The sequence below is a fragment of the Salmo salar genome, chromosome ssa17 (assembly GCF_905237065.1).
Source record: "Salmo salar chromosome ssa17, Ssal_v3.1, whole genome shotgun sequence".
Lineage (NCBI taxonomy): Eukaryota > Metazoa > Chordata > Actinopteri > Salmoniformes > Salmonidae > Salmo > Salmo salar.
Window position 1 is genome coordinate 47327032 of NC_059458.1, and position 27671 is coordinate 47354702.

At 45.7% G+C, this 27671-nt stretch overlaps 1 protein-coding gene across 1 annotated transcript; it reads left to right on the top strand.

Annotated features, from left to right (window-relative positions):
• Positions 1–1073: 1073 nt before the first annotated feature.
• LOC106575931 (TSC22 domain family protein 1) lies at positions 1074–25511 on the top strand. The gene is made up of 3 exons (XM_014152680.2): positions 1074–4008; positions 19014–19065; positions 25010–25511. The coding sequence occupies exons 1-3, from the start codon at positions 2000–2002 to the stop codon at positions 25265–25267; spliced, it is 2319 nt and encodes a 772-aa protein (XP_014008155.1). The 5' UTR covers positions 1074–1999; the 3' UTR covers positions 25268–25511.
• Positions 25512–27671: the final 2160 nt, after the last annotated feature.

A 27671-nucleotide genomic window follows, 5' to 3' on the forward strand; every position in this document is an offset into this window, starting at 1 on the left:
ATCAAGAAGCTGATTAAACAGCATGATCATTACACAGGTGCACCTTGTGCCGGGGACAATAAAAGGCCACTCTAAAATGTGCAGTTTTGTCACACAACATAATGCCACAGATGTCTCAAGTTCTGAGGGAGCGTGCGCATCTGCAGGAATGTCCACCAGAGCTGAATGTTCATTTCTCTACCACAAGCCACCACCATTGTTGTTTTAGAATAATTTGGCAGTAGGTCCAACCGGCCTCGCAACCGCAGGCTACATGTAACCACGCCAGCCCAGGACCTCCACATCCGTCTGAGACCAGCCACCCGGACAGCTGATGAAACTGGGTTTGCACAACGGAAGAAATTCTGCACAAATTGTCAAACTGTCTCGGGGAAGCTCATCTGCGTGCTCGTCGTTTGCACCAGGGTCTTGACCTGACTGCAGTTTGGCGTTATAACCGACTTAAGTGGGCAAATGCTCACCTTCAATGGCCACTGGCATGCTGGTGAAGTGTGCGCTCCAAGGATGAATCCCGGTTTCAACTGTACTGGGCAAATTGCAGACAGCGTGTATGGCGTTGTGTGGGTGAGCGGTTTTCTGATGTCAACGTTGTGAACATGGTGGCGGTGGGGTTATGGTATGGGCAGGTATGCTAGGACAACGAACACAACTGCATTTTATCTATGGCAATTCGACTGGACAGAGATACCGTGACGAGATCCTGAGGCCCATTGTCGTGCCATTCATCCGCTGCCATCACCTCATTTTTCAGCATGATAATGCACGGCCCCGTGTCGCAAGGATCTGTACACAATTCCTGGAAGCTGAAAATGTCCAGTTCTTGCATGGCTTGCATACTCACCAGAAATGTCACCCATTGAGATTAGGGCTTAATGAATTTATTTCAATTGACTGATTTCCTTATGAACTGTTACAAAAATATAAATGTAACAATTTCAAATATTTTACTCTGTAACAGTTCATAAGGAAATCAGTCAATTGAAATAAATTCATTAAGCCCTAATCTATGGATTTCACATGACTGGGAATACAGACATGCATCTGTTGGTCACCTTAAATAAAAAGGTAGGGGTGTGGAATAGAAAACCAGTCAGTATCTGGTGGTCACACCTACTAAAGCGTCTGCTAAATGTCTTATTATATGAACATTTGTTGTCATTTTATGTGAGTGGGAAGCACAGAGTTACATCTCGTAAAGCTATTTATGTAGAGGTCATTACAGGGACTGACTGGTACCGGAACCGAGCGCCACTTCGACAGCTAGTTGAGGGCATGCGCAGTAGCTGTGTTTGCCTCCCCCTCTCCTCATCGTCAGGGAGCGAGCTAGGGAGCGAAATAGGGAGGGAGAGAGGGAGCGAGCTAGGGAGCTAGCGTTGTCCTGCGCCTGGGTTAAAGGGGCCAAGCGAGAGAATGAGGCGGATACAACTACGCTGACTAGAAACCATCGAGATGGATTAAAACAAGTTTATGTGCTAAGATGATGTTTATCCAGTGATGGGTGTCTGACTGAATTTCCCAACAACAAACCAGAGTCTAGGAGACGAGACAACGTCTGGTGATGCCATCGATGGAGGTGATCTCTTACGACATAGCTTTTGACGCTGAATTTGGCACTAACGTTATAATATTTACGTCAAATAATTTCTTCCAGTGCTATATTCATATTATATTTAAGATATGTTTGACGTTGTTTAAACGTTTGTATAAGCGCCTCTTCGTAGTTGACATTTCAGCTAGCTATAAAACAGTTAGCTTGGTTGTTCTAGCCATGTCTGAACTAACATCAGTAATTCTCATTCACTTCATTATCGACAGTTTATCAGACGCAGTTAGAGTGAAGTGCTCAACTACTGAAAACAGAAATTAACATCGTCCCTGCTTTGTTGTGATTTATTGTGGGACTGTCACCTTGCTTACGTTAGCCACCGTTGGCTAACTATTAGGTAACTATTAGCTAGCTAACCTCTGAGTACATTAACGTTACTAGATAACGTTATTTATGCCTGGCTATAACAACCATCTAACATTAGTAGCTACACAGCTAGCCACTTCTTTGCCCTGTTACTGGCTTCGTGTTGGTCACAAAATGCACCAACAGGACTTTTCAGGAGATTCCTCTGGGTCTAGGAAGATGTCTTTCCACAATAGAAGAGGCAGTAACACCACTGGTAGTGGCGGGTCATCTGGGTCTGCTGCAGGTAGCAGTAATGTAATTCCCACTGATGATTATCAGTCAACTAGCCAGGCTGGGTCCTCCTCCCCTGGGCCGCACCACCACCCCCTGAGCCTTAACCTCCCCCAGTCCGGGTCTCAGGTGAAGAAGAAGAGTGGCTTCCAGATAACTAGCGTGACCCCAGCCCAGGTCTCTGTTAGCACCAACAACAGCACAGCGGACGACACAGAGAGTTATGATGACATGGATGAATCCCACACAGAGGACCTGTCCTCCTCTGAAATGCAGGAAGCATCCGTATCTCGGGACACCGGCGTCCCTGAGAGGAGCTCCTCGGACGAGACCCTGAACAGCCCCCATGGGGTGGAGACCCCAGGCGCAGCGTCCCCTAACGAACCCCTGAACCCTCACTCCCTACCCCAGGACCCTCTGTGTGAACCCCAGCAGCCTCAGGACCCTCCACAGCCTGGTAACATGGAGAATGGGACTGTGCATCATCTGCAAGAGAATGTGGTGCCAGCAGCCTTTACTGTCTCAGTGGCAGGGGGGAGTTCCTCTGAAAGGGCTGGGCCCAACCAGACCCAGATGGGGCAGGGTATGGTGGAGAATACCACCGCCCAGGTCTCTGTTACCATCACTGCTGGGCCAGGCATGGATGTGTCATCCATAGTCAGTGGTAGTGGTGTCCCTCCCTCTGCGGGCCCTATAATCTTTGACAGTAGTGGAGGCCGGCAAGGGACATCCAGTGGATTAGGGGCTCTCCCTGGAGGCACAGGGCCCACCAATAACACTCAGATTGGGTTGTCAGTAGCAGTGACACAGCCTGTGACCTCCAGCACCCAGACACAACAGACTCAGACCCAAGCCACACCGGGGTCTCGCTTCAGAGTGGTGAAGCTGGACTCTAACTCAGAGCCGTTCCGCAAGGGAAGATGGATATGTACAGAGTACTATGAGAAGGAGGTTCCCCCTGCCGGGCCCACTTCTGACCCAGCCCCTGCACCCAGCGCTGCCGGCCCAGAGAGCCAAGCAGGGAATGGAAGTGTGGTGGCCGGTGTTGTCCAATACGGAGGCACAGAGATGGGAGCAGTGGCACCCCAGACCTTGCAGCCATACCAGCACCAGGACTACACCAGCTCTGAGACTGTCCAGAACTCTCTGCAGGCCCACATGGTCCCTCAGGACCCTAACCCTCTCCTGTTGCAGCAGACCAGCATGGTCCCCCATGGTACTCTACCAGCAGCCCCCCAGGTGAATGCCCAGGGCGCTCGGAGTCAGGCCATGCCCCAGCAGATGCCCTATGATATGGAGCATGCCCAGACAGGCTACCCCACGCCCCAGCTCCCAGCGGGGCTCGTGAGCCAGACAGGCAGCCGGCCTCCAGACTTCATCCAGCCTACGGCTCCTCTCCAGTCCCAGGTCCTCCCCCCACACCCTGGCTCTCTTGGGGTGTCCATGCCTGGCCCGGCCGCTGTCCCTCAACCCCTTCAGAGTCAGCTCCAGAACCTCCCAGCTCAGCAGCTGCACCCTCACCCCCAGCACCCCTCCGCCCCTTTCGTGACCACACTCCGAGCTGACCTCCAGCCCCTCCTGACTCACGGGGTGCCCCTCAGCCACACCAGCCTGGCCCAAAGCGGGGCTCTGTACGGGGGAAGCATCCCCACCCTAACGGCATCCCAGCTGGAGGATGCCCAGAGGCTGCTGTTCAAACACCAGTCCCTGCTGACACTGCCCCGGCTGGGGGCTGCAGGAGGGGGCATGGTTGGAGATGCCAGTGCCTTAGTGGCCGCTGCTGCAAGCCTGAGGACACAGTCTGCAGATGGAGAGGAGGACAGGTAAGGATGGATGGATGGCCTCTGTGTTGGAATTAGAACTGTTGAAGATAGCTGAGTCTATGACATCAGACTGCTTTAAAGGTCCAATGCAGCTGTTTTTCAGTATGACGTCATAGACTGATTTAAAGGTCCAATGCAGACGTTTCTGGGTAACAAGTAGGCCTACCTTACTGTGATAGTTTTACATTTAAAATGCTAAAAAATAAACAAATAGCTTCTTAGCAAAAGTTTCTGCAATTTCTCAAGCAAGAACTTTGCCAGGACTGACTGGTCTGAGTGGGGAGGGGAAAACAACTGAGAACTAGCTGTTATTGGCAGAGAGGTTTGGAACTCTCTTTCTTATTGGTCTATTAACTAATGTACCGCCTGGTGATGGCACCAGCCAAGCCAAAACTCCATCCTACCAAAACAGGCTGAAATTTCAGGTGGTCTTTTCAAACAGCTCTTACACTAAAAGGGCATTATCATAATTTTCAGAATTTCATAGTATTATTCCAACCTCATACATACACACACAGTACCAGTCAAAAGTTTGTACACCTACTCATTCCAGAGTTGTTGTTTATTTTTATTATTTTCAACATTGCAGAATAATAGTGAAAACATCAAAACTATGAAATAACACATGGATTCATGTAGTAACCAAAAAAGTGTTAAACAAATCAAAATATATTTGAGATTCTTCAAAGTAGCCACCCTTTGCCTTGATATGTTCCATGTTCCAAGATGGCGTAGCAGTTCAGACGTCCTCTACCCTCCTCTTGTCGTGTCCCGTGTATATATATATTTACATATTTTTTCTTCACTTATCTTTTTATATATATATATATATTTTTTTTAATTCTAAAAACTCAACCTCAAAGCACTCTCCTGCAACCCGCCTCACCAATTTAAAAAAAGAAAGTATTATTTACCTCATCTGAATTCCACAACAGAAGCTAGCAAGAGGTTAGCCATTTTCACTGGCTAACGTTGAAGTTCAGCTAGCCACGGTTAGCTGTCCTCAGCTATCCATTAGCTCGAAAAGCTATCGCCAGTTTTTGTACAGCGCGACTCAGACCAGAGCATACCGGACCTATTCTCTCTCCTTTCCCCGATTTCTACCGCAAGCTCTGGACATTTACACCTGGATCTTGCAGCTAACTAGCTGCTACCTGAGTGACTATTGGCAACGTCGGTCACGGAATTAACACACATTATTACGGAGCTAGCCAGCTAGCCAGCTGAAGAGTTCCGTCAGCCACTCCTGGGCTATTCCTGAGCTAGCCAGCTGAAGTGTCTCCTGGGCTACAACTCACCTATCCTGACCCGTTTTACTGCCGATCCGGAGCCCCACCGGGTCTTCACGACTGGACCACCGACGTTATCTGCCCGAGGGAGTTATCCAACTGGCCCCTCCGTCGCGACGTAACCTGATCGCCCATCTGCGGCCCGCTAATCGTTAGCTGTTTTTTCGGCTGCGATCTGAATGGGTCTATCGGACACTTTTCTTGGGCCACTATAACTAACTATTTTGCCAACTTGGACAGGTCCCCCCTTCCACACGGAACCCCACTAACCCATAGACGGAAACGCACGAGCTGGCTAAAAACAGACCTCCCTCCCATCTTCCACCAGCTTGCTACCTATGGCCCGGCTAGCTGTCTGAATCTCACTGGACCCTTTGATCACTCGGCTAAGCATGCCTCTCCTTAATGTCAATATGCCTTCTCCATTGCTGTTCTGGTTAGTGTTTATTGGCTTATTTCACTGTAGAGCCTCTAGCCCTGCTCATTATACCTTATCCAACCTCTCAGTTCCTCCACCCACACATGCTATGACATCTTCTGGTTTCAATGATGTTTCTAGAGACAATATCTCTCTCACAATCACTAAATGCCTAGGTTTACCTCCTCTGTACTCACATCCCACCATACCTTTGTCTGTACATTATACCTTGAAGCTATTTTATCGCCCCCAGAAACCTGCTCCTTTTTCTCTCTATTCTGGACGTCACAGACGACCAATTCTTATAGCTTTTAGCCGTACCCTCCTACTTATTCTTCTCTGCTCCTCTGGGGATGTTGAGGTGAATCCAGGCCCTGCAGTGCCTGGCTCCACTCCTACTCCCCAGGCGCTCTCTTTTGATGACTTCTGTAACCGTAATAACCTTGGTTTCATGCATGTTAACATTAGAAGCCTCCTCCCTAAGTTTGTTTTATTCACTGCTTTAGCACACTCCGCCAACCCGGATGTCCTAGCTGTGTCTGAATCTTGGCTTAGGAAGTCCACCAAAAACTCTGAAATCTTCATCCCTAACTACGTTTTCAGACAAGATAGAACGACCAAAGGGGGCGGTGTTGCAATCTACTGCAGAGAGAGCCTGCAGAGTTCTGTCCTGCTATCCAGGTCTGTACCCAAACAATTTGAACTTCTACTTTTAAAAATCCACCTCTCCAAAAACAAGTCTCTCACCGTTGCCGCCTGCTATAGACCCCCCTCGGCCCCTAGTTGTGCTCTGGACACCATATGTGAACTGATTGCCCCCCATCTATCTTCAGAGCTCGTGCTACTAGGTGACCTAAACTGGGACATGCTTAACACCCCAGCCATCCTACAATCCAAGCTTGATGCCCTCAATCTCACACAAATTATTAATGAACCCACCAGGTACAACCCCAAAGCCGCAAACACTGGCACCCTCATAGATATCATCCTAACCAACGTGCCCTCTAAATACACCTCTGCTGTTTTCAACCAAGATCTCAGCGATCACTGCCTCATTGCCTGCACCCGTAATGGGTCAGCGGTTAAACGACCTCCACTCATCACTGTCAAACGCTCCCTGAAACATTTCAACGAGCAAGCCTTTCTAATCGACCTGGCCCTGGTATCCTGGAAGGATATTGACCTCATCCCGTCAGTAGAGGATGCCTGGTTATTTTTTTTTAAATGCCTTCCTCTCCATCTTAAATAAGCATGCCCCTTTCAAGAAATTTAGAACCAGGAACAGATATAGCCCTTGGTTCTCCCCAGACCTGACTGCCCTTAACCAACACAAAAATATCCTGTGGTGTTCTGCATTAGCATCGAACTGCCCCCGCGATATGCAACTTTTTCGGGAAGTTAGAAACCAATACACACAGGCAGTTAGAAACGCCAAGGCTAGCTTTTTCAAACAGAAATTCGCTTCGTGCAACTCCAACTCTAAAAAGTTCTGGGACATTGTAAAGTCCATGGAGAATAAGAACACCTCCTCCCAACTGCCCACTGCACTGAGGATAGGAAACTCTGTCACCACCGATAAGCCCACTATAATTGAGAATTTCAATAAGCATTTTTCTACGGCTGGCCATGCTTTCCACCTAACTACCCCTACTGCATTCAACAGCACTGCACCCCCCACAGCTACTCGCCCAAGCCTCCCCCATTTCTCCTTCTCCCAAATCCATTCAGCTGATGTTCTGAAAGAGCTGCAAAATCTGGACCCCTACAAATCAGCTGGGCTTGACAATCTGGACCCTTTCTTTCAAAAATTATCAGCCGAAATTATTGCAACCCCTATTACTAGCCTGTTCAACCTCTCTTTCGTGTCGTCTGAGATTCCCATAGATTGGAAAGCAGCTGCTGTCATCCCCCTCTTCAAAGGAGGTGACACTCTTGACCCTAATTGCTACAGACCTATATCCATCCTACCCTGCCTTTCTAAGGTCTTCGAAAGCCAAGTCAACAAACAGATTACCGACCATTTCGAATCCCACCGCACCCTCTCCGCTATGCAATCTGGTTTCAGAGCTGGTCATGGGTGCACCTCAGCCACGCTCAAGGTCCTAAACGACATCGTAACCGCCATCGATAAGAAACAATACTGTGCTGCCGTATTCATTGACCTGGCCAAAGCTTTTGACTCTGTTAATCACCACATCCTCATCGGCAGACTCAGTAGCCTTGGTTTCTCAAACGATTGCGTCGCCTGGTTCACCAACTACTTCTCTGACAGAGTTCAGTGTGTCAAATCGGAGGGCCTACTGTCTGGACCTCTGGCAGTCTCTATGGGGGTACCACAGGGTTCAATTCTTGGGCCAACTCTTTTCTCTGTATACATAAATGATGTCGCTCTTGCTGCTGGTGAATCTCTGATCCACCTCTACGCAGACGACACCATTCTGTACACTTCTGGCCCTTCTTTGGACACTGTGTTAACAACCCTCCAGACGAGCTTCAATGCCATTCAACTCTCCTTCCGTGGTCTCCAACTGCTCCTAAACACAAGTAAAACTAAATGCATGCTCTTCAACCGATCGCTGCCTGCACCTGCCCGCCTGTCCAGCATCACTTCTCTGGACGGTTCTAACTTAGAATTTGTGGACAACTACAAATACCTAGGTGTCTGGTTAGACTGTAAACTCTCCTTCCAGACTCACATCAATCATCTCCAATCCAAAGTGAAATCTCGAATTGGCTTCCTATTTCGCAACAAAGCATCCTTCACTCATGCTGCCAAACATACCCTCGTAAAACTGACCATCCTACCAATCCTCGACTTCGGCGATGTCATTTACAAAATAGCTTCCAATACCCTACTCAACAAGCTGGATGCAGTCTATCACAGTGCCATCCGTTTTGTCACCAAAGCCCCATATACTACCCACCACTGCGACCTGTAGGCTCTCGTTGGCTGGCCTTCGCTTCATAATCGTCGCCAAACACATTGGCTCCAGGTCATCTACAAGACCCTGCTAGGTAAAGTCCCCCCTTATCTCCGCTCACTGGTCACCATAGCAGCACCCACCTGTAGCACGCGCTCCAGCAGGTATATCTCTCTGGTCACCCCTAAAGCCAACTCCTCCTTTGGTCGTCTCTCCTTCCAGTTCTCTGCTGCCAATGACTGGAACGAACTACAAAAATCTCTGAAACTGGAAACACTTATCTCCCTCCCTAGCTTTAAGCACCAGCTGTCAGAGCAGCTCACAGATCACTGCACCCGTACATAGCCCATCTATAATTTAGCCCAAACTACTACCTCTTCCCCTACTGTATTTATTTATTTTGCTCCTTTGCACCATATTATTTATATTTTATCTTTGAACTTTCTTCAAACTACAAATCTACCATTCCAGTGTTTTTCTTGCTATACTTTATTTACTTTGCCACCATGGCATTTTTTTGCCTTTACCTCCCTTATCTCACATCATTTGCTCACATTGTATATAGTCTTATTTTTTATTTTTTTCTACTGCATCATTGATTGTATGTTGTTTTACTCCATGTGTAACTCTGTGTTTTTGTATGTTGTCGAACTGCTTTGCTTTATCTTGGCCAGGTCGCAATTGTAAATGAGAACTTGTTCTCAACTTGCCTACCTGGTTAAATAAAGGTGAAAAAAATAATTAAAAAAAATAATAATAATATCAGCTTTGCACACTCTTGGCTTTCTTTTAATCAGCTTCATGAGGTTTGCTTTTCCAAGTCTTGAAGGAGTTCCCACATATGCTGAGCACTTGTTGGCTGCTTTTCTTTCACTCTGCGTGTTGGCTGCTTTTCTTTCACTCTGCGGTCCAACTCATCCCAAACCATCTCAATTGGGTTGAGGTCGGTGATTGTGGAGGCCAGGTCATCTGATGCAGCACTCCGTCACTCTCCTTCTTGGTCAAATAGCCCTTACACAGCCTGGAGGTGTGTTGGGTCATTGTCCTGTTGAAAAACAAATGATAGTCCCACTAAGCGCAAACCAGATGGGATGGCGTATTGCTGCAGAATGCTGTGGTAGCCATGCTACCAGTGTCACCAGCAAAGCACCATCACACCACCTCCTCCATGCTTCACAGTGGGAACTGCACATGCGGAGATCATCCGTTCACCTACTCTGCATCTCACAAAGACCAAAAGAATTGAACCAAAAATCTAATTTGGACTCACCAGACCAAAGGACAGATTTCCACCGGTCTAATGTCGGTTGCTCGTGTTTCTTGGCCCAAGCAAGTCTCTTCTTCTTATTGGTGTCCTTTTAGTAGTGGTTTCTTTGCAGCAATTTGACCATGAAGGCCTGATTCACGCAGTCTACTCTGAACAGTAGATATCTGTTACTTAAACTCTGAAGCATTTATTTGGGCTGCAATTTCTGAGGCTGGTAACTCTAATAAACGTATTCTTTGCAGTGGAGGTAACTCTGGGTCTTCCTTTCTTGTGGCGGTCCTCATGAGAGCCTGTTTCATCATAGAGCTTGGTTTTTGCGACTGCAATTGAAGAAACGTTCAAAGTTCTTGAAATTGATCAGAATTGATTAACCTTCATGTCTTAAAGTAATGATGGACTGTCGTTTCGCTTTGCTTATTTGAGCTGTTCTTGCCATAATATGGACTTAGCCCTATTTGGTAAAAGACCATCTTCTGTATTACCCCCCCCCCCCACACACACACACACCACACACCACACACACACACAACACACAACACAACTGATTGGATCAAATGCATTAAGAAGGAAAGAAATTCCACAAATTAATTTTTAACAAGGCACACCGGTTATTTGAAATGCATTCCAGGTGACTACTTCATGAACCTGGTTGAGAGAATGCCTTGATGACAGCTTTGCACACACTTGGCAAAGGGTGGCTGCTTTGAAGAATCTAAAATATGTTTTGATTTGTTTAAAACTTTTTGGGGTATGCTACATGATTCCCTATGTGTTATTTCATAGTTTTGATTTCTTCACTATTATTCTACAATGTAGAAAGTAGTCAAAATAAAGAAAAACCCTTGAATGAGTAGGTGTGTCCAGACTTTTGACTGGTACTGTATGTAAACCGTTGGTATGACCGCTCGGGGGCAATGCAGTTCAGTCTACCACGGTCCTGGCTACCTACCAGACGGAGCAGTTCGGTCTACCGAGGTCCTGGCTACCTACCAGACGGAGCAGTTCGGTCTACCGAGGTCCTGGCTACCTACCAGACGGAGCAGTTCGGTCTACCGAGGTCCTGGCTACCTACCAGACGGAGCAGTTCGGTCTACCGAGGTCCTGGCTACCTACCAGACGGAGCAGTTCGGTCTACCGAGGTCCTGGCTACCTACCAGACGGAGCCGTGCGGTCTACCGAGGTCCTGGCTACCTACCAGACGGAGCCGTGCGGTCTACCGAGGTCCTGGCTACCTACCAGACGGAGCCGTGCGGTCTACCGAGGTCCTGGCTACCTACCAGACGGAGCCGTGCGGTCTACCGAGGTCCTGGCTACCTACCAGACGGAGCCGTGCGGTCTACCGAGGTCCTGGCTACCTACCAGACAGAGCCGTGCGGTCTACTGAGGTCCTGGCTACCTACCAGACGGAGCCGTGCGGTCTACTGAGGTCCTGGCCCTGACCCACTCAGCAACAATGGTAGTTAATGCCGTGGTTCTCTGGTGTGTCCTCCTCCATGTTGTCAGTCCATGGATCTTCCATGTCCCACTTCTCATCAATGTGACGGCTCGTTGCAGTGATGTATTACAGCGTGTTCATCGACGTCCAACAATTTGTTAACGTCAGCCTCGTATGGTGTTTGAGAGCTTGCGCTTTGTATTTGCAGAGCGATCATTGTATAATTTAGGCCGTCTCTGTTTTTCCACATGGTATCTAGTAGTCTGGTTCTAGATATGTCATGGGTATTGAAGCGGACATCCTCTACCATTGACAGTGGCTGCATATCAACTGCAATCATTTCTGGAATCAGTACTGTGATTTTCTCACTGCGTCCCTTATTCCACTGCTGCCAGCAATGGGTTGGGTCTCATGGTGGTGCCTCTTTCAGATGGTTAAGCATTGCCTTTGTACTGCCACTGTAGCTTAATTCCACCTCACAAAATGAGTATTTATTTCACCACCTTCTCATCGAACTCAAAGTATTGCCATACAGGACTGGGCTGCTGTCTCTTCCCTGTCTCACTCTGACATTTTTCCAACTGTTAACGATGATGACGTGCAGAGTGCTTTATATCCATGCCAAATCATTTGAAAGATGCATATCTCCTAACGTTACAGCGTTGTTGTGTTAGGTATTTGTAAAAATAATAATGTTTCGGACCTGTTAGTGGTAGTGTTGTGATAACTGCACTGTGATTTAAAATGTAAAAAAACAAATCTAAACTTTTCGGTTAGATTTTTTTTCCTAAACGTTAGTGATCCCAATGTCATTTAAATGTTTACACCAGTATTTTGTCTTTCTAATGTGTCAAGTAATTATCTTTTTGTTTTCTCATGATTTGGTTGGGTCTAATTGTGTTGCTGTTTAGGGTTGTACATTTTGGGGAATATTCAGAGGTGGAAACTTTCTGTGGGAATATATGGGAATTCATATTAATACCATTTAAATGTAGATGTTTTTTGCATTGGATATATTTACCATATCATATGGAGACAAACATAAACCTATTACCTTATCATAAGTAGACATAATTGCGAATTATTAAATCTTTCCAATAGGAAAAAAAACAAACTATTTAGTTATGAATGTAACTTTAATTAAATGAGTTGACTCCTCACATGGGATGATTTCACTGAACAACAAAAGAATGGGAATATTGAATGATCCCCAATGATCCATCGCATCTCCCAAAAACGTTTTCAACATGCATCTGTAAAATGATAGTCTAGAAACTAAAGCTTTGGTTGTCTTCCTCTCAGGCTTCCATGTCTTCTCCCTGGACCTCCTCAATGTCCACCTTTTGAACATCAGACTGAGGCCTCATCTTCACTGTCACTTTCCAACCTTGTTCAGGATGGCTCATTGTCAGGCTCAAAAAGCCTGACATTTTCCAATTTTTCAACCCTTGTATTGGTCAGCTTGTTGCGTGCTTTGGTGTGTGTGCTCCCAAACAAGGCCCAGTTGCGCTCTGAGGCGGCTGATGTTGGTGGGATTTGGAGGATGATGGAGGCAACAGGGGAAAGAGCCTCAGATCCACAAAGTCCCTTCCACCAGGTGGCTGATGAGATATGTTGGCACAACTGCCATATTGCATCTCCATCCCAAAGCCCTTGCTTGGAAGTGTACTTGCCAGACTGCCAAGAACCTTGCCCTCATCCAGGCCAAGGTGTCGAGACACAGTAGTGATGACACCATAGGCCTTGTTGATCTCTGCACCAGACAGGATGCTCTTGCCAGCATACTTGGGGTCCAACACTGCGGCGTGTATGGGCTTCAGGCAGAAGTCTTCATGCTTTTTGATGTATTTCAGAACTGCAGTTTCCTCTGCTTGGATCAACAGTGAAGTGGGCATGGCAGTACGGATTTCTTCTCTTACATCTGCAAGCAGAGTCTGAACATCAGACAGGATGGCATTGTCTCCCTCAATCCGTGCAATGGCTACTGCTACAGGTTTCAGGCTGCTTACCACTCTCTCCCAAAATACGAAACACACCCCAACATACCTAACCATTTATTTTGCTCTCTTGCAGTGTTTCCATTGTTTTTAGTGTCATGATGTCCTTGAGGAGCAGATTCAATGCATGAGCAGCACAGCCAATGGGTGTGATGTGAGGGTAGGACTCCTCCACTTTAGACCAAGCAGCCTTCATGTTCACAGCATTGTCTGTCACCAGTGCAAATACCTTCTGTGGTCCAAGGTTATTCATGACTTGCCTTTAGCTCATCTGCAATGTAGAGACCGGTGTGTCTGTTGTCCCTTGTGTCTGTGCTCTTGTAGAATACTGGTTGAGGGGTGGAGATGATGTGGCTAATTTTTCCTTGCCCACGAACATTCGACCACCCATCAGAGATGATTGCAATACAGTCTGCTTTCTCTATGATTTGCTTGACCTTCACTTGAACTCTGTTGAACTCTGCATCCATCAAATGAGTAGATAAAGCATGTCTGGTTGGAGAGGTGAATGCTGGGCGAAGAACATTCAGAAATCTCTTCCAATACACATTGCCTGTGAGCATCAGAGGTGAACCAGTTGCATACACAGCTCGAGCAAGACCTTCATCAACATTTCTCTGACAACGTTCCTCCATTGAGTCAAAAACACTTCTGATTGCAGGACGAACGTGAGCTGTTGCTATCGATAAGGTGTCTGAATCATCATTTTCACCTCAAATAGAAGTAGAGGGACTTTTGTCAGAGGTTGTGAGTGCTGAGGGAACTTTATGCACTTGGCCAGATGATTCTGCATCTTTGTTGCATTCTTCACATGATTTGGCACAGTATTTGCAAATGTACACAGCTTTTCCTTCTACATTAGCTGCAGTGAAATGACAAATCAGATAATTGCCCGTGGCAATTCCATGTACAGATACATAGCTAAGCAGTTAGATTAAACAACTCCTTTGTAAGATACTTTTAAAAAATGAAACGTGTATGGAAACAGGTGAATTAACACTCCTCAGTTAGCAGGCTCAAGCAAGCTAAAACCCACATGGTAGCAAAAACTAGCTTGCAGAAATTGTTAACAATGTCAACGGAGGCGGTGTTGCGGTCTATATTCAGAACCACCTTCCTGTAAAGCTTAGAAACGATCTAATGTTAAATACTGTTGAAGTAATATGGCTACAGGTTCATCTGCCTCACCTAAAGCCCATTCTGGTGGGAAGCTGCTATAGACCACCAAGTCCTAACAGTCAGTATCTGGATAATATGTGTGAAATGCTTGATAATGTATGTGATATCAACAGAGAAATATATTTTCTGGGTGATTTTAAATATTCACTGGCTATCATCAAGCTGCCCACTAAAGGAAAAAACGTCAAACTGTAACCAGTGCCTGCAACCTGGATCAGGTTGTCAGTCAACCTACCAGGGTTGTTACAAACAGAACAGGAATTAAATCAACATGTATTGATCACATCTTTACTAATGCTGCAGATATTTGCTTTAAAGCAGTATTTTATTTATTTTTTATTTCACATTTATTTAACCAGGTAGGCCAGTTGAGAACAAGTTCTCATTTACACCTGCGACCTGGCCAAGATAAAGCAAAGCAGTGTGACAAAAACGACAGAGTTACACATGGGATAAACCAACGTACAGTCAATAACACAATAGGAAAATCTATATACAGTGTGTGCAAATTAAGTAAGGGGGTAAGGCAATAAATGGGCCAAAAGCGGCGAAGTAATTACAATTTAACAATTTACACTGGAGTGATAGATGTGCAAATGAGGATGTGCAAGTAGAAATACTGGTGTGCAAAAGAGCAGCAAAACAAATATAGGAATGAGGTAGGTAGTCGGTTGGATGGGCTATTTACAGATGGGCTATGTACAGCTGCAGCGATCGGTAAGCTGCTCTGGCAGCTGATGCTTAAAGTTAGTGAGGGAGATATGTCTCCAACTTCAGTGATTTTTGCAATTTGTTCCAGTCATTGGCAGCAGAGAACTGTAAGGAAAGGCAGCCAAAGAGGTTGGCTATGTTGGCTATGGGGATGATCAGTGAAATATACCTGCTGGAGCGTGTGCTACGGGTGGGTATTGCTATGGTGACCAGTGAGCTGAGATAAGGAGGAGCTTTACCTAGCAAAGACTTAGATGACCTGGAGCCAGTGGGTTTGGCGACGGATATGTAGCGAGGACCAGCCAACGAGAGCATACAGGTCGCAGTGGTGGGTAGTATATGGGGCTTTGGTGACAAAACGGATGGCACTGTGATAGACTGCATCCAATTTGCTGAGTAGAGTGTTGGAGGCTAATTTGTAAATAACATCGCCGAAGTCAAGGATTGGTAGGATGGTCAGTTTTACGAGGGTATGTTTGGCAGCATGAGTGAAGGAGGCTTTGTTGCGAAATAGGAAGCTCCAAAGAAATTCCTCAAAAATACAAAAACTTAAATTTTTCAAACATATGACTATTTCACAGCATTTTAAAGACAAGACTCTCCTTTATCTAACCACACTGTCCGATTTCAAAAAGGCTTTACAGCGAAAGCAAAACATTAGATTATGTCAGCAGAGTACCAAGCCAGAAATAATCAGACACCCATTTTTCAAGCTAGCATATAATGTCACAAAAACCCAGAAGACAGCTAAATGCAGCACTAACCTTTGATGATCTTCATCAGATGACACACCTAGGACATTATGTCATACAATACATGCATGTTTTGTTCAATTAAGTTCATATTTATATCAAAAAACAGCTTTTTACATTAGCATGTGACGTTCAGAACTAGCATACCCCCCGCAAACTTCCGGAGGAATTTGCTAACAATTTACTAAATTACTCACGATAAACGTTCACAAAAAGCATAACAATTATTTTAAGAATTATAGATACAGAACTCCTCTATGCACTCGATATGTCCGATTTTAAAATAGCTTTTTGGTGAAAGCACATTTTGCAATATTCTAAGTACATAGCCCAGCCACCACGGGCTAGCTATTTAGACACCTGGCAAGTTTAGCCTTCACCAAAATCAGATTTACTATTATAAAAGTTTGATTACCTTTTGTTGTCTTCGTCAGAATGCACTCCCAGGACTGCTACTTCAATAACAAATGTTGGTTTGGTCCAAAATAATCCATCGTTATATCCGAATAGCGGCGTTTTGTTCGTGCGTCCCAGACACTATCCGAAATGGTAAATCAGGGTCGTGCGCATGGCGCAATTCGTGACAAAAAAAATCTAAATATTCCATTACCGTACTTCGAAGCATGTCAACCGCTGTTTAAAATCAATTTTTATGCAATTTATCTCGTGTACACAAGCGATAATATTCCGACCGGGAATCTCCTTTTCGGCAAACGGAGGAAAAATCACAAAGACGGGGGCGGCCAGGGCACACGCCTAAGCCCACAGTCCCTTGATCGGCCACTTGAGAAAGGCGATAATGTGTTTCAGCCTGGGGCTGGGATGACGACATTCAGGTTTTTCCCGGGCTCTGAGCGCCTATGGAAGACGTAGGAAGTGTCACGTTAGAGCAGAGATCCTTTGTAAAAGATAGAGATGGCAAAGAAGTTCAAGAAATGGTCAGACAGGCCACTTCCTGTAAAGGAATCTCTCCGGTTTTGACCTGCCATTTGAGTTCTGTTATTCTCACAGACACCATTCAAACAGTTTTAGAAACTTTGGAGTGTTTTCTATCCAAAGCCAATAATTATATGCATATTCTAGTTACTGGGCAGGAGTAGTAACCAGATTAAATCGGGTACGTTTTTTTATCCAGCCGTGAAAATACTGCCCCCTAGCCATAACAGGTTAACAAGACACCAGAAGATAATCGGCCTATACTATAATAGAATATAATATAGGAAAGTTATATTAGGAAAATTATAACTTTGTAATCGGAATATTTTCCTTGGTGCCCCGATCTCCTAGTTAATTACAATTAAACGATTAATCAGTTTGATCGCGTGATAATAATTACAGGGAGTTAATTGATAAACATGTCTTCGGTTTAATGGTACCCCAAAGACACGACACTGTGCTTATTGTTTGTTCCGTGTCGGTACACGAGCAGGGCTGCCCCGGGACAGGAGCTGCAGATTCCCAGCTTAGCAGAGCTAGTCAGTCTCACTGTGCTTATTGTTTGTGCCGCGTCGGTACACGAGCAGGGCTGCCCCGGGACAGGAGCTGCAGATTCCCAGCTTAGCAGAGCTAGTCAGTCTCACTGTGCTTATTGTTTGTGCCACGTCGGTACACGAGCAGGGCTGCCCCGGGACAGGAGCTGCAAATTCCCAGCTTAGCAGAGCTAGTCAGTCTCACTGTGCTTATTGTTTGTTCCGCGTCGGTACACGAGCAGGGCTGCCCCGGTTGCCACCTTGTATCGCCCAGACAACAGAATTTCTGTCAATTCTGTTTGGATATTTTTTACTTTTATTAAACTGGACATTTTCTACATTTGAAGTATTACCTTTTGGTGTTAATGGACAAAAAATAATGAATTCCCAATTTTATACAGTGGAGATGGACGTTGGTGTTTGTCAACTGAGGAATTTATCTATCTCTTTTTTGTCATCTTTGTTTGCAAAAGAGACAACTCCAGTCAGGCTTGACAATAGGTAAAATGTTTTCCTAGCTTATTTATCAAACTATTCATTCATTCGTTCATTCATTCATTTACAAAGACAATAGAATATGGCTATGCATTGAATGAATGGGACCGTGGCAGTTTGAATTGGATTTCAATGTATGGAGATGAGGATGTTTATATGCTTTTATGTGGTGCGGTCTTGAGGCTGCCCTGCAGTATTGAGGAGTTCATAACTTGATGAGCTCTGCAGTGTTAAACCTTTCTGCATCGTGTTGACTATAAATTATTTACAACCATAACATTATATAAACCTTGTAGCTAAAGCCCCACAACAATAACCTGATAGTTAAACCCCAACCTTGTAGCTAAAGCCCCACAACAATAACCTGATAGTTAAACCCCAACCTTGTAGCTAAAGCCCCACAACAATAACCTGATAGTTAAACCCCAACCTTGTAGCTAAAGCCCCACAACAATAACCTGATAGTTAAACCCCAACCTTGTAGCTAAAGCCCCACAACAATAACCTGATAGTTAAACCCCAACCTTGTAGCTAAAGCCCCACAACAATAACCTGATAGTTAAACCCCAACCTTGTAGCTAAAGCCCCACAACAATAACCTGATAGTTAAACCCCAACCTTGTAGCTAAAGCCCCACAACAATAACCTGATAGTTAAACCCCAACCTTGTAGCTAAAGCCCCACAACAATAACCTGATAGTTAAACCCCAACCTTGTAGCTAAAGCCCCACAACAATAACCTGATAGTTAAACCCCAACCTTGTAGCTAAAGCCCCACAACAATAACCTGATAGTTAAACCCCAACCTTGTAGCTAAAGCCCCACAACAATAATAATCTTCTGGCTATATATTAAAGTGTAATAGTGGTCCATTCCTTCATTCAGTCCGTTAATGTGATGGAAAAGCGTCCGTGGCAGAAATCAGTTTCTTAAGAGTTCAGAATGCTCCTTCATTAATACCCACCAGGTCAACATCTGCCAACCCCAGTGATATCTTTACAGGCGATGATGCATCATAATGTTTCAATTCATCTGTTTTATTGTTAAAGCTGGAAATGTATGTTTGTTTCAGCTCTTCTGGTGCCAGTTTGGTGGCCATCGACAATAAAATTGAACAAGCAATGGTAAGTTAATATCCTCATTGTTAAAATGTATATAATCAAATCTAAATGACTCAAAGGTGAAATGTAAATGTCAACTTTATTTAAACGGCGTAGGACAGGTGTTCAGAGTACTGGGGTCTAATTAAAGTTTTGGAACATCTGACTGTTCTGGGAGAGAGAACGTGTTGTTAATAAAACGGTACAATAAAAACACTTTGATTGAATGACTGCAACCATCTGTATTTTCTGTGATCCGGTTGGTATTCGGTTCTGTCTGTTCCCTGTCAGGTGTTGCTAGGCCAGCCGGGGGTCTGCTCTCTGTCAGGTGTTGCTAGGCCAGCCGGGGGTTGCTAGACCAGCCGGGGGTCTGCTCTCTGTCTGTTCCCTGTCAGGTGTTGCTAGACCAGCCGGGGGTCTGTTCCCTGTCAGGTGTTGCTAGGCCAGCCGGGGGTCTGCTCTCTGTCTGTTCCCTGTCAGGTGTTGCTAGACCAGCCAGGGGTCTGTTCCCTGTCAGGTGTTGCTAGACCAGCCGGGGGTCTGCTCTCTGTCTGTTCCCTGTCAGGTGTTGCTAGACCAGCCGGGGGTCTGCTCTCTGTCTGTTCCCTGTCAGGTGTTGCTAGACCAGCTGGGGGTCTGCTCCCTGTCAGGTGTTGCTCTCATATGCCCCGGTATAAATAACTTGTCTGTTAGCTCCTCCCTCCAGATGCAGAACATTTTGTTCTATAGCTTGTCAGTTAGAAGGCAGGAACTGGATAGACCACTAACTAACTGCTATGGGACTGCCTGCACACAATAGACCACTAACTAACTGCTATGGGACTGCCTGTACACATCAATAGACCACTAACTAACTGCTATGGGACTGCCTGTACACAATAGATCACTAACTAACTGCTATGGGACTGCCTGTACACAATAGACCACTAACTAACTGCTATGGGACTGCCTGCACACAATAGACCACTAACTAACTGCTATGGGACTGCCTGTACACAACAACAGACCACTAACTCACTGCTATGGGACTGCCTGCACACAATAGACCACTAACTAACTGCTATGGGACTGCCTGCACACAATAGACCACTAACTTACTGCTATGGGACTGCCTGCACACAACAATAGACCACTAACTAACTGCTATGGGATTGCCTGTACACAACAATAGACCACTAACTAACTGCTATGGGACTGCCTGTACACAACAATAGACCACTAACTAACTGCTATGGGACTGCCTGCACACAACAATAGACCACTAACTAACTGCTATGGGACTGCCTGCACACAACAATAGACCACTAACTAACTGCTATGGGACTGCCTGCACACAACAATAGACCACTAACTAACTGCTATGGGACTGCCTGCACACAACAATAGACCACTAACTAACTGCTATGGGACTGCCTGCACACAACAATAGACCACTAACTAACTGCTATGTCCTGCCTGCACACAACAATAGACCACTAACTAACTGCTATGGGACTGCCTGCACACAATAGACCACTAACTAACTGCTATGGGACTGCCTGTACACATCAATAGACCACTAACTAACTGCTATGGGACTGCCTGTACACAATAGATCGCTAACTAACTGCTATGGGACTGCCTGTACACAATAGACCACTAACTAACTGCTATGGGACTGCCTGCACACAATAGACCACTAACTAACTGCTATGGGACTGCCTGTACACAACAACAGACCACTAACTCACTGCTATGGGACTGCCTGCACACAATAGACCACTAACTAACTGCTATGGGACTGCCTGCACACAATAGACCACTAACTTACTGCTATGGGACTGCCTGCACACAACAATAGACCACTAACTAACTGCTATGGGATTGCCTGTACACAACAATAGACCACTAACTAACTGCTATGGGACTGCCTGTACACAACAATAGACCACTAACTAACTGCTATGGGACTGCCTGCACACAACAATAGACCACTAATTAACTGCTATGGGACTGCCTGCACACAACAATAGACCACTAACTAACTGCTATGGGACTGCCTGCACACAACAATAGACCACTAACTAACTGCTATGGGACTGCCTGCACACAACAATAGACCACTAACTAACTGCTATGGGACTGCCTGCACACAACAATAGACCACTAACTAACTGCTATGGGACTGCCTGCACACAACAATAGACCACTAACTAACTGCTATGTCCTGCCTGCACACAACAATAGACCACTAACTAACTGCTATGGGACTGCCTGCACACAACAATAGACCACTAACTAACTGCTATGGGACTGCCTGCACACAACAATAGACCACTAACTAACTGCTATGGGACTGCCTGCACACAATAGACCACTAACTAACTGCTATGGGACTGCCTGCACACAATAGACCACTAACTAACTGCTATGGGACTGCCTGTACACATCAATAGACCACTAACTAACTGCTATGGGACTGCCTGTACACAATAGACCACTAACTAACTGCTATGGGACTGCCTGTACACAATAGACCACTAACTAACTGCTATGGGACTGCCTGCACACAATAGACCACTAACTAACTGCTATGGGACTGCCTGTACACAACAACAGACCACTAACTAACTGCTATGGGACTGCCTGCACACAACAATAGACCACTAACTAACTGCTATGGGACTGCCTGCACACAACAATAGACCACTAACTAACTGCTATGGGACTGCCTGTACACAACAATAGACCACTAACTAACTGCTATGGGACTGCCTGCACACAACAATAGACCACTAACTGACTGCTATGGGACTGCCTGCACACAATAGACCACTAACTGACTGCTATGGGACTGCCTGCACACAACAATAGACCACTAACTAACTGCTATGGGACTGCCTGCACACAACAATAGACCACTAACTAACTGCTATGGGACTGCCTGTACACAACAATGGACCACTAACTAACTGCTATGGGACTGCCTGTACACAACAATAGACCACTAACTAACTGCTATGGGACTGCCTGCACACAATAGACCACTACCTAACTGCTATGGGACTGCCTGTACACAACAACAGACCACTAACTAACTGCTATGGGACTGCCTGTACACAACAACAGACCACTAACTCACTGCTATGGGACTGCCTGCACACAATAGACCACTAACTTACTGCTATGGGACTGCCTGCACACAACAATAGACCACTAACTAACTGCTATGGGACTGCCTGTACACAACAATAGACCACTAACTAACTGCTATGGGACTGCCTGTACACAACAATAGACCACTAACTAACTGCTATGGGACTGCCTGTACACAACAATAGACCACTAACTAACTGCTATGGGACTGCCTGCACACAACAATAGACCACTAATTAACTGCTATGGGACTGCCTGCACACAACAATAGACCACTAACTAACTGCTATGGGACTGCCTGCACACAACAATAGACCACTAACTAACTGCTATGGGACTGCCTGCACACAACAATAGACCACTAACTAACTGCTATGGGACTGCCTGCACACAACAATAGACCACTAACTAACTGCTATGGGACTGCCTGCACACAACAATAGACCACTAACTAACTGCTATGGGACTGCCTGCACACAACAATAGACCACTAACTAACTGCTATGGGACTGCCTGCACACAATAAACCACTAACTAACTGCTATGGGACTGCCTGCACACAATAGACCACTAACTAACTGCTATGGGACTGCCTGTACACATCAATAGACCACTAACTAACTGCTATGGGACTGCCTGTACACATCAATAGACCACTAACTAACTGCTATGGGACTGCCTGTACACATCAATAGACCACTAACTAACTGCTATGGGACTGCCTGCACACAATAGACCACTAACTAACTGCTATGGGACTGCCTGCACACAACAATAGACCACTAACTAACTGCTATGGGACTGCCTGCACACAACAATAGACCACTAACTAACTGCTATGGGACTGCCTGCACACAACAATAGACCACTAACTAACTGCTATGGGACTGCCTGCACACAACAATAGACCACTAACTGACTGCTATGGGACTGCCTGCACACAATAGACCACTAACTGACTGCTATGGGACTGCCTGCACACAACAATAGACCACTAACTAACTGCTATGGGACTGCCTGCACACAACAATAGACCACTAACTAACTGCTATGGGACTGCCTGTACACAACAATAGACCACTAACTAACTGCTATGGGACTGCCTGTACACAACAATAGACCACTAACTGACTGCTATGGGACTGCCTGCACACAATAGACCACTAACTGACTGCTATGGGACTGCCTGCACACAACAATAGACCACTAACTAACTGCCTAAAGGACAGGTAACACAATACACACACACAGTGAGCTCCTAAAGGACAGGTAACACAATACATACACACAGTGAGCTCCTAAAGGACAGGTAGCACAATACACACACACACACACACAGTGAGCTCCTAAAGGACAGGTAGCACACACACACACACACACACACACACACACACACACACACACACACACACGTGAGCTTCTAAAGGACATGTAACACACACACACACACACACACACACACACACACAGTGAGCTCCTAAAGGACAGGTAACACACACACAGTGGCTCCTAAAGGACAGGTAACACACACACAGTGAGCTCCTAAAGGACAGGTAACACACACACAGTGAGCTCCTAAAGGACAGGTAACACACACACAGTGAGCTCCTAAAGGACAGCTAACACACACACAGTGAGCTCCTAAAGGACAGGTAACACACACACAGTGAGCTCCTAAAGGACAGGTAACACACACACAGTGAGCTCCTAAAGGACAGGTAACACACACACAGTGAGCTCCTAAAGGACAGGTAACACACACACAGTGAGCTCCTAAAGGACAGGTAACACACACAGTGAGCTCCTAAAGGACAGGTAGCACAATACACACACACACACACACACACACAGTGAGCTCCTAAAGGACAGGTAGCACACACACACAGTGAGCTCCTAAAGGACATGTAAAACACCACACACACACACACACACACACAGTGAGCTAAAGGACAGCTAACACACCACACACACACACACACACACAGTGAGCTCCTAAAGGACAGCTAACACACACACACAGTGAGCTCCTAAAGGACAGGTAACACGTACAGTTGAAGTCAGAAGTTTACATACACTAAGTTGACTGTGTCTTTAAACAGCTTCGAAAATTCCAGAACATTATGTCATGGCTTCAGAAGCTTCTGATAGGCTAATTGACATCATTTAAGTCAATTGGAGGTGTACCTGTGGATGTATTTCACAGCCTACCTTCAAACTCAGTGCCTCCTTGCTTGACATCATGGGAAAATCTAAAGAAATCAGTTGTGGCAAAATGGCTTAAGGACAACAAAGTCAAGGTATTGGAGTGGCCATCACAAAGCCCTGACCTCAATCCTATAGAAAATTTGTGGGCAGAACTGAAAAAGCGTGTGCGAGCAAGGAGGCCTACAAACCTGACTTAGTTACACCAGCTCTGTCAGGAGGAATGGGCCAAAATTCACCCAACTTATTGTGGGAAGCTTGTGGAAGGCTACCAAATACTAATTGAGTGTATGTAAACATCTGACCCACTGGGAATGTGATGAAAGAAATAAAAGCTGAAATAAATCATTCTCTCTACTATTATTCTGACATTTTCCCTTCTTAAAATAAAGTGGTGATCCTAACTGACCTAAAACAGGGACATTTTTACTAGGATTAAATGTCAGGAATTGTGAAAAACTGAGTTGGAATGTATTTGAGTAAGGTGTATGTGAACTTCCGACTTCAACTGTACATTTCTCTCCCTCCGTCCCTTCCTTTCTCTCCATCTTCCCCCTTCCATCTCTCTCTCCCCACCCATCTCTCTCTCTCCCCACCCATCTCTCTCTCTCCCCACCCATCTCTCTCTCAGGACCTGGTGAAGAGCCACCTGATGTATGCTGTGAGAGAGGAGGTAGATGTGTTGAAGGAACAGATTAAGGAGCTGGTAGAGAGGAACTCCCAGTTGGAGCAGGAGAACAGCCTCCTGAAAACCCTGGCAAGCCCAGAGCAGATGGCTCAGTTCCAGGCTCAGGTCCAGCCCAGCTCTGGCTCCCCGACAGGGACAGGCTCCTCTAACCCCCAGCCTCAGCCCCTGCCGTCCTCACAGAGCTCTGGGACCTCTACATAGCCCCCCTCCTCGGAGAGACGTACGCAGGGGGGGGGGGGGGAGGAGGGAATCCTCACTGTACTGTGATCTGACCTCATGCAAAGCAACAAGAACCACTATGGCTCAAACAAGGAGAGACCGCTACAAAAATACAAATCATGTTTTGCACATTTATTTAACTGACCAAAGACGATGATGGACACTTGTGTGTCAGGTGATCTCTTAGCTTGGAATGCTTCAGACGATCGCCATGGAGACCAGGGAGGTGAATGGAACAGATGGACAGTTGTCATGGAGATGAAACAGACAACAACCCACAACCGGTACACCGTCTTCAGATCTCTACAGTGACTGTTGAATTGTGCCGTTGCTGCCATTTCTTTACATTTTCATTTTGTTGTCAACGTTGGATTATTACCTAGCTGTGAATTGAATCAAAGAAACAGAAATGAGGTGCATTATCTGTAGGGACCATTAAAGAGGAAACAAGACCCATCTGGTATGGGGTGCAGAGTGGAACATACAGTGCATTCAGAAATAAAGTCAGACCACTTTAGTTCTTCCACATTTTGTTGCAGTACAGTCTATTCTAAAATTGATTAAATCGTTTTTTCCCACATCAATCTACACACAATACCCCATAATGACTAAACAAAAACAGTTTTTTTATTTTTTATTTTGTAATATAAAAAACAGAAATAGCACATTTACATAAGTATTCAGACCCTTTACTCAGTACTTTGTTGAAGCACCTCTGCCAGTGATTACAGCCTTGAGTCTTCTTGGGTATGACACTACAAACTTGGCACACCTGTATTTGGGGAGTTTCTCCCATTCTTTGCAGATCCTCGCAAGCTTTGTCAGGTTGGATGGGGAGCGTCGCTGCACAACTATTTTCAGGTCTCTCCAGAGATGTTCGATCGGGTTCAAGTCCAGGCCACACAAGGACATTCGGAGACTTGTCCCGAAGCCACTCCTGCATTGTCTTGGCTGTGTGCTTAGGGTTGTTGTCGTGTTGGAAGGTGAACCTTCGCCCCAGTCTGAGGTCCTGAGTGCTCTGAAGCAGGTTTTCATCAAGGATCTCATTGTACTTTGCTCCGTTCATCTTTCCCTCGATCCTGACTAGTCTCCCAGTCCCTGCCGCTGAAAAACATTCCCACAGCATGATGCTGCCACCACCATGCTTCACCGTAGGGATGGTGCCAGGTTTCCTCCAGACGTGATGCTTGGCATTCAGGCCAAAGAGTTCAATCTTGGTTTCATCAGACCAGAGAATCTTGTTTCTCAGAGTCAGAGTCCTTTAGGGGCCTTTTGGCAAACTGTCATGTTTATTTTTTATTTTACCTTTATTTAACTAGGCAAGTCAGTTAAGAACAAATTCTTATTTTCAATGACGGCCTAGGAACAATGGGTTAACTGCCTTGTTCAGGGGCAGAACGACAGATTTTTACTTTGTCAGCTCGGAGATTTGATCTTGCAACCTTTCGGTTACTAGTCGAACACACTAACCACTAGGCTACCTGCCGCCCCATGTGCCTTTTACTGAGGAGTGGATTTCGTCTCCCACTCCACCATAAAGGCCTGATTGGTGGAGTGCTGCAGAGATGGTTGTCCTTCTGGAATGTTCTCTCATCTCCACAGAGGAACTCTAGAGCTCTGTCAGTGACCATTGGGTTCTTGGTCACCTCCCTGACCAAGGCCCTTCTCCCCTGATTGCTCAGGTTGGCCGGGCGGCCAGCTCTAGGAAGAGTCTTGGTGGTTCCAAACTTCTTCCATTTAAGAAACGATGGAGGCCACTGTGTTCTTGGGGACCTTCAATGCTGCAGAAATGTTTTGGTCCCTTCCCCAGATCTGTGCCTCGACACAATCCTGTCTCGGAGCACTATGGACAATTCCTTCGACCTCATGACTTGGTGTTTTCTCTGACATGCACTGTCAACTTCGGGACCTTATATAGACAGGTGTGTGTCTTTCCAAATCATGTCCAATCAATTGAATTTACCACAGGTGGACTCCAATCAAGTTGTAGAAACATCTCAAGGATGATCAATGGAAACAGAATGCACCTGAGCGCAATTTCGTGTCTCATAGCAAAGGGTCTGAATACTTTATGTAAATAAGCTGTTTTTGTTTTGTAATACATTTGCTAAAATTTCAAAAACCTGTTTTCGCTTTGTCATTATGGGGTATTGTGTGTAGCTTGAGGATTTTTTTCATTTTATTTTATCCATTTTAGGATAAGGCTGTAACGTAACAAAATGTGAAAAGTTGAGGGGTCTGAATACTTTCAGAAATCACTGCAATAGAAGAATCACTGTTCTCACAGCTGTCTATTCCATATGAGGGGTGATGTGGTGTAACAGAACTTTAGAAGAGGCAGTGTTCGCTTTTTGGAACGTTGTTGCTCACAACGCCGCCCCCCTCC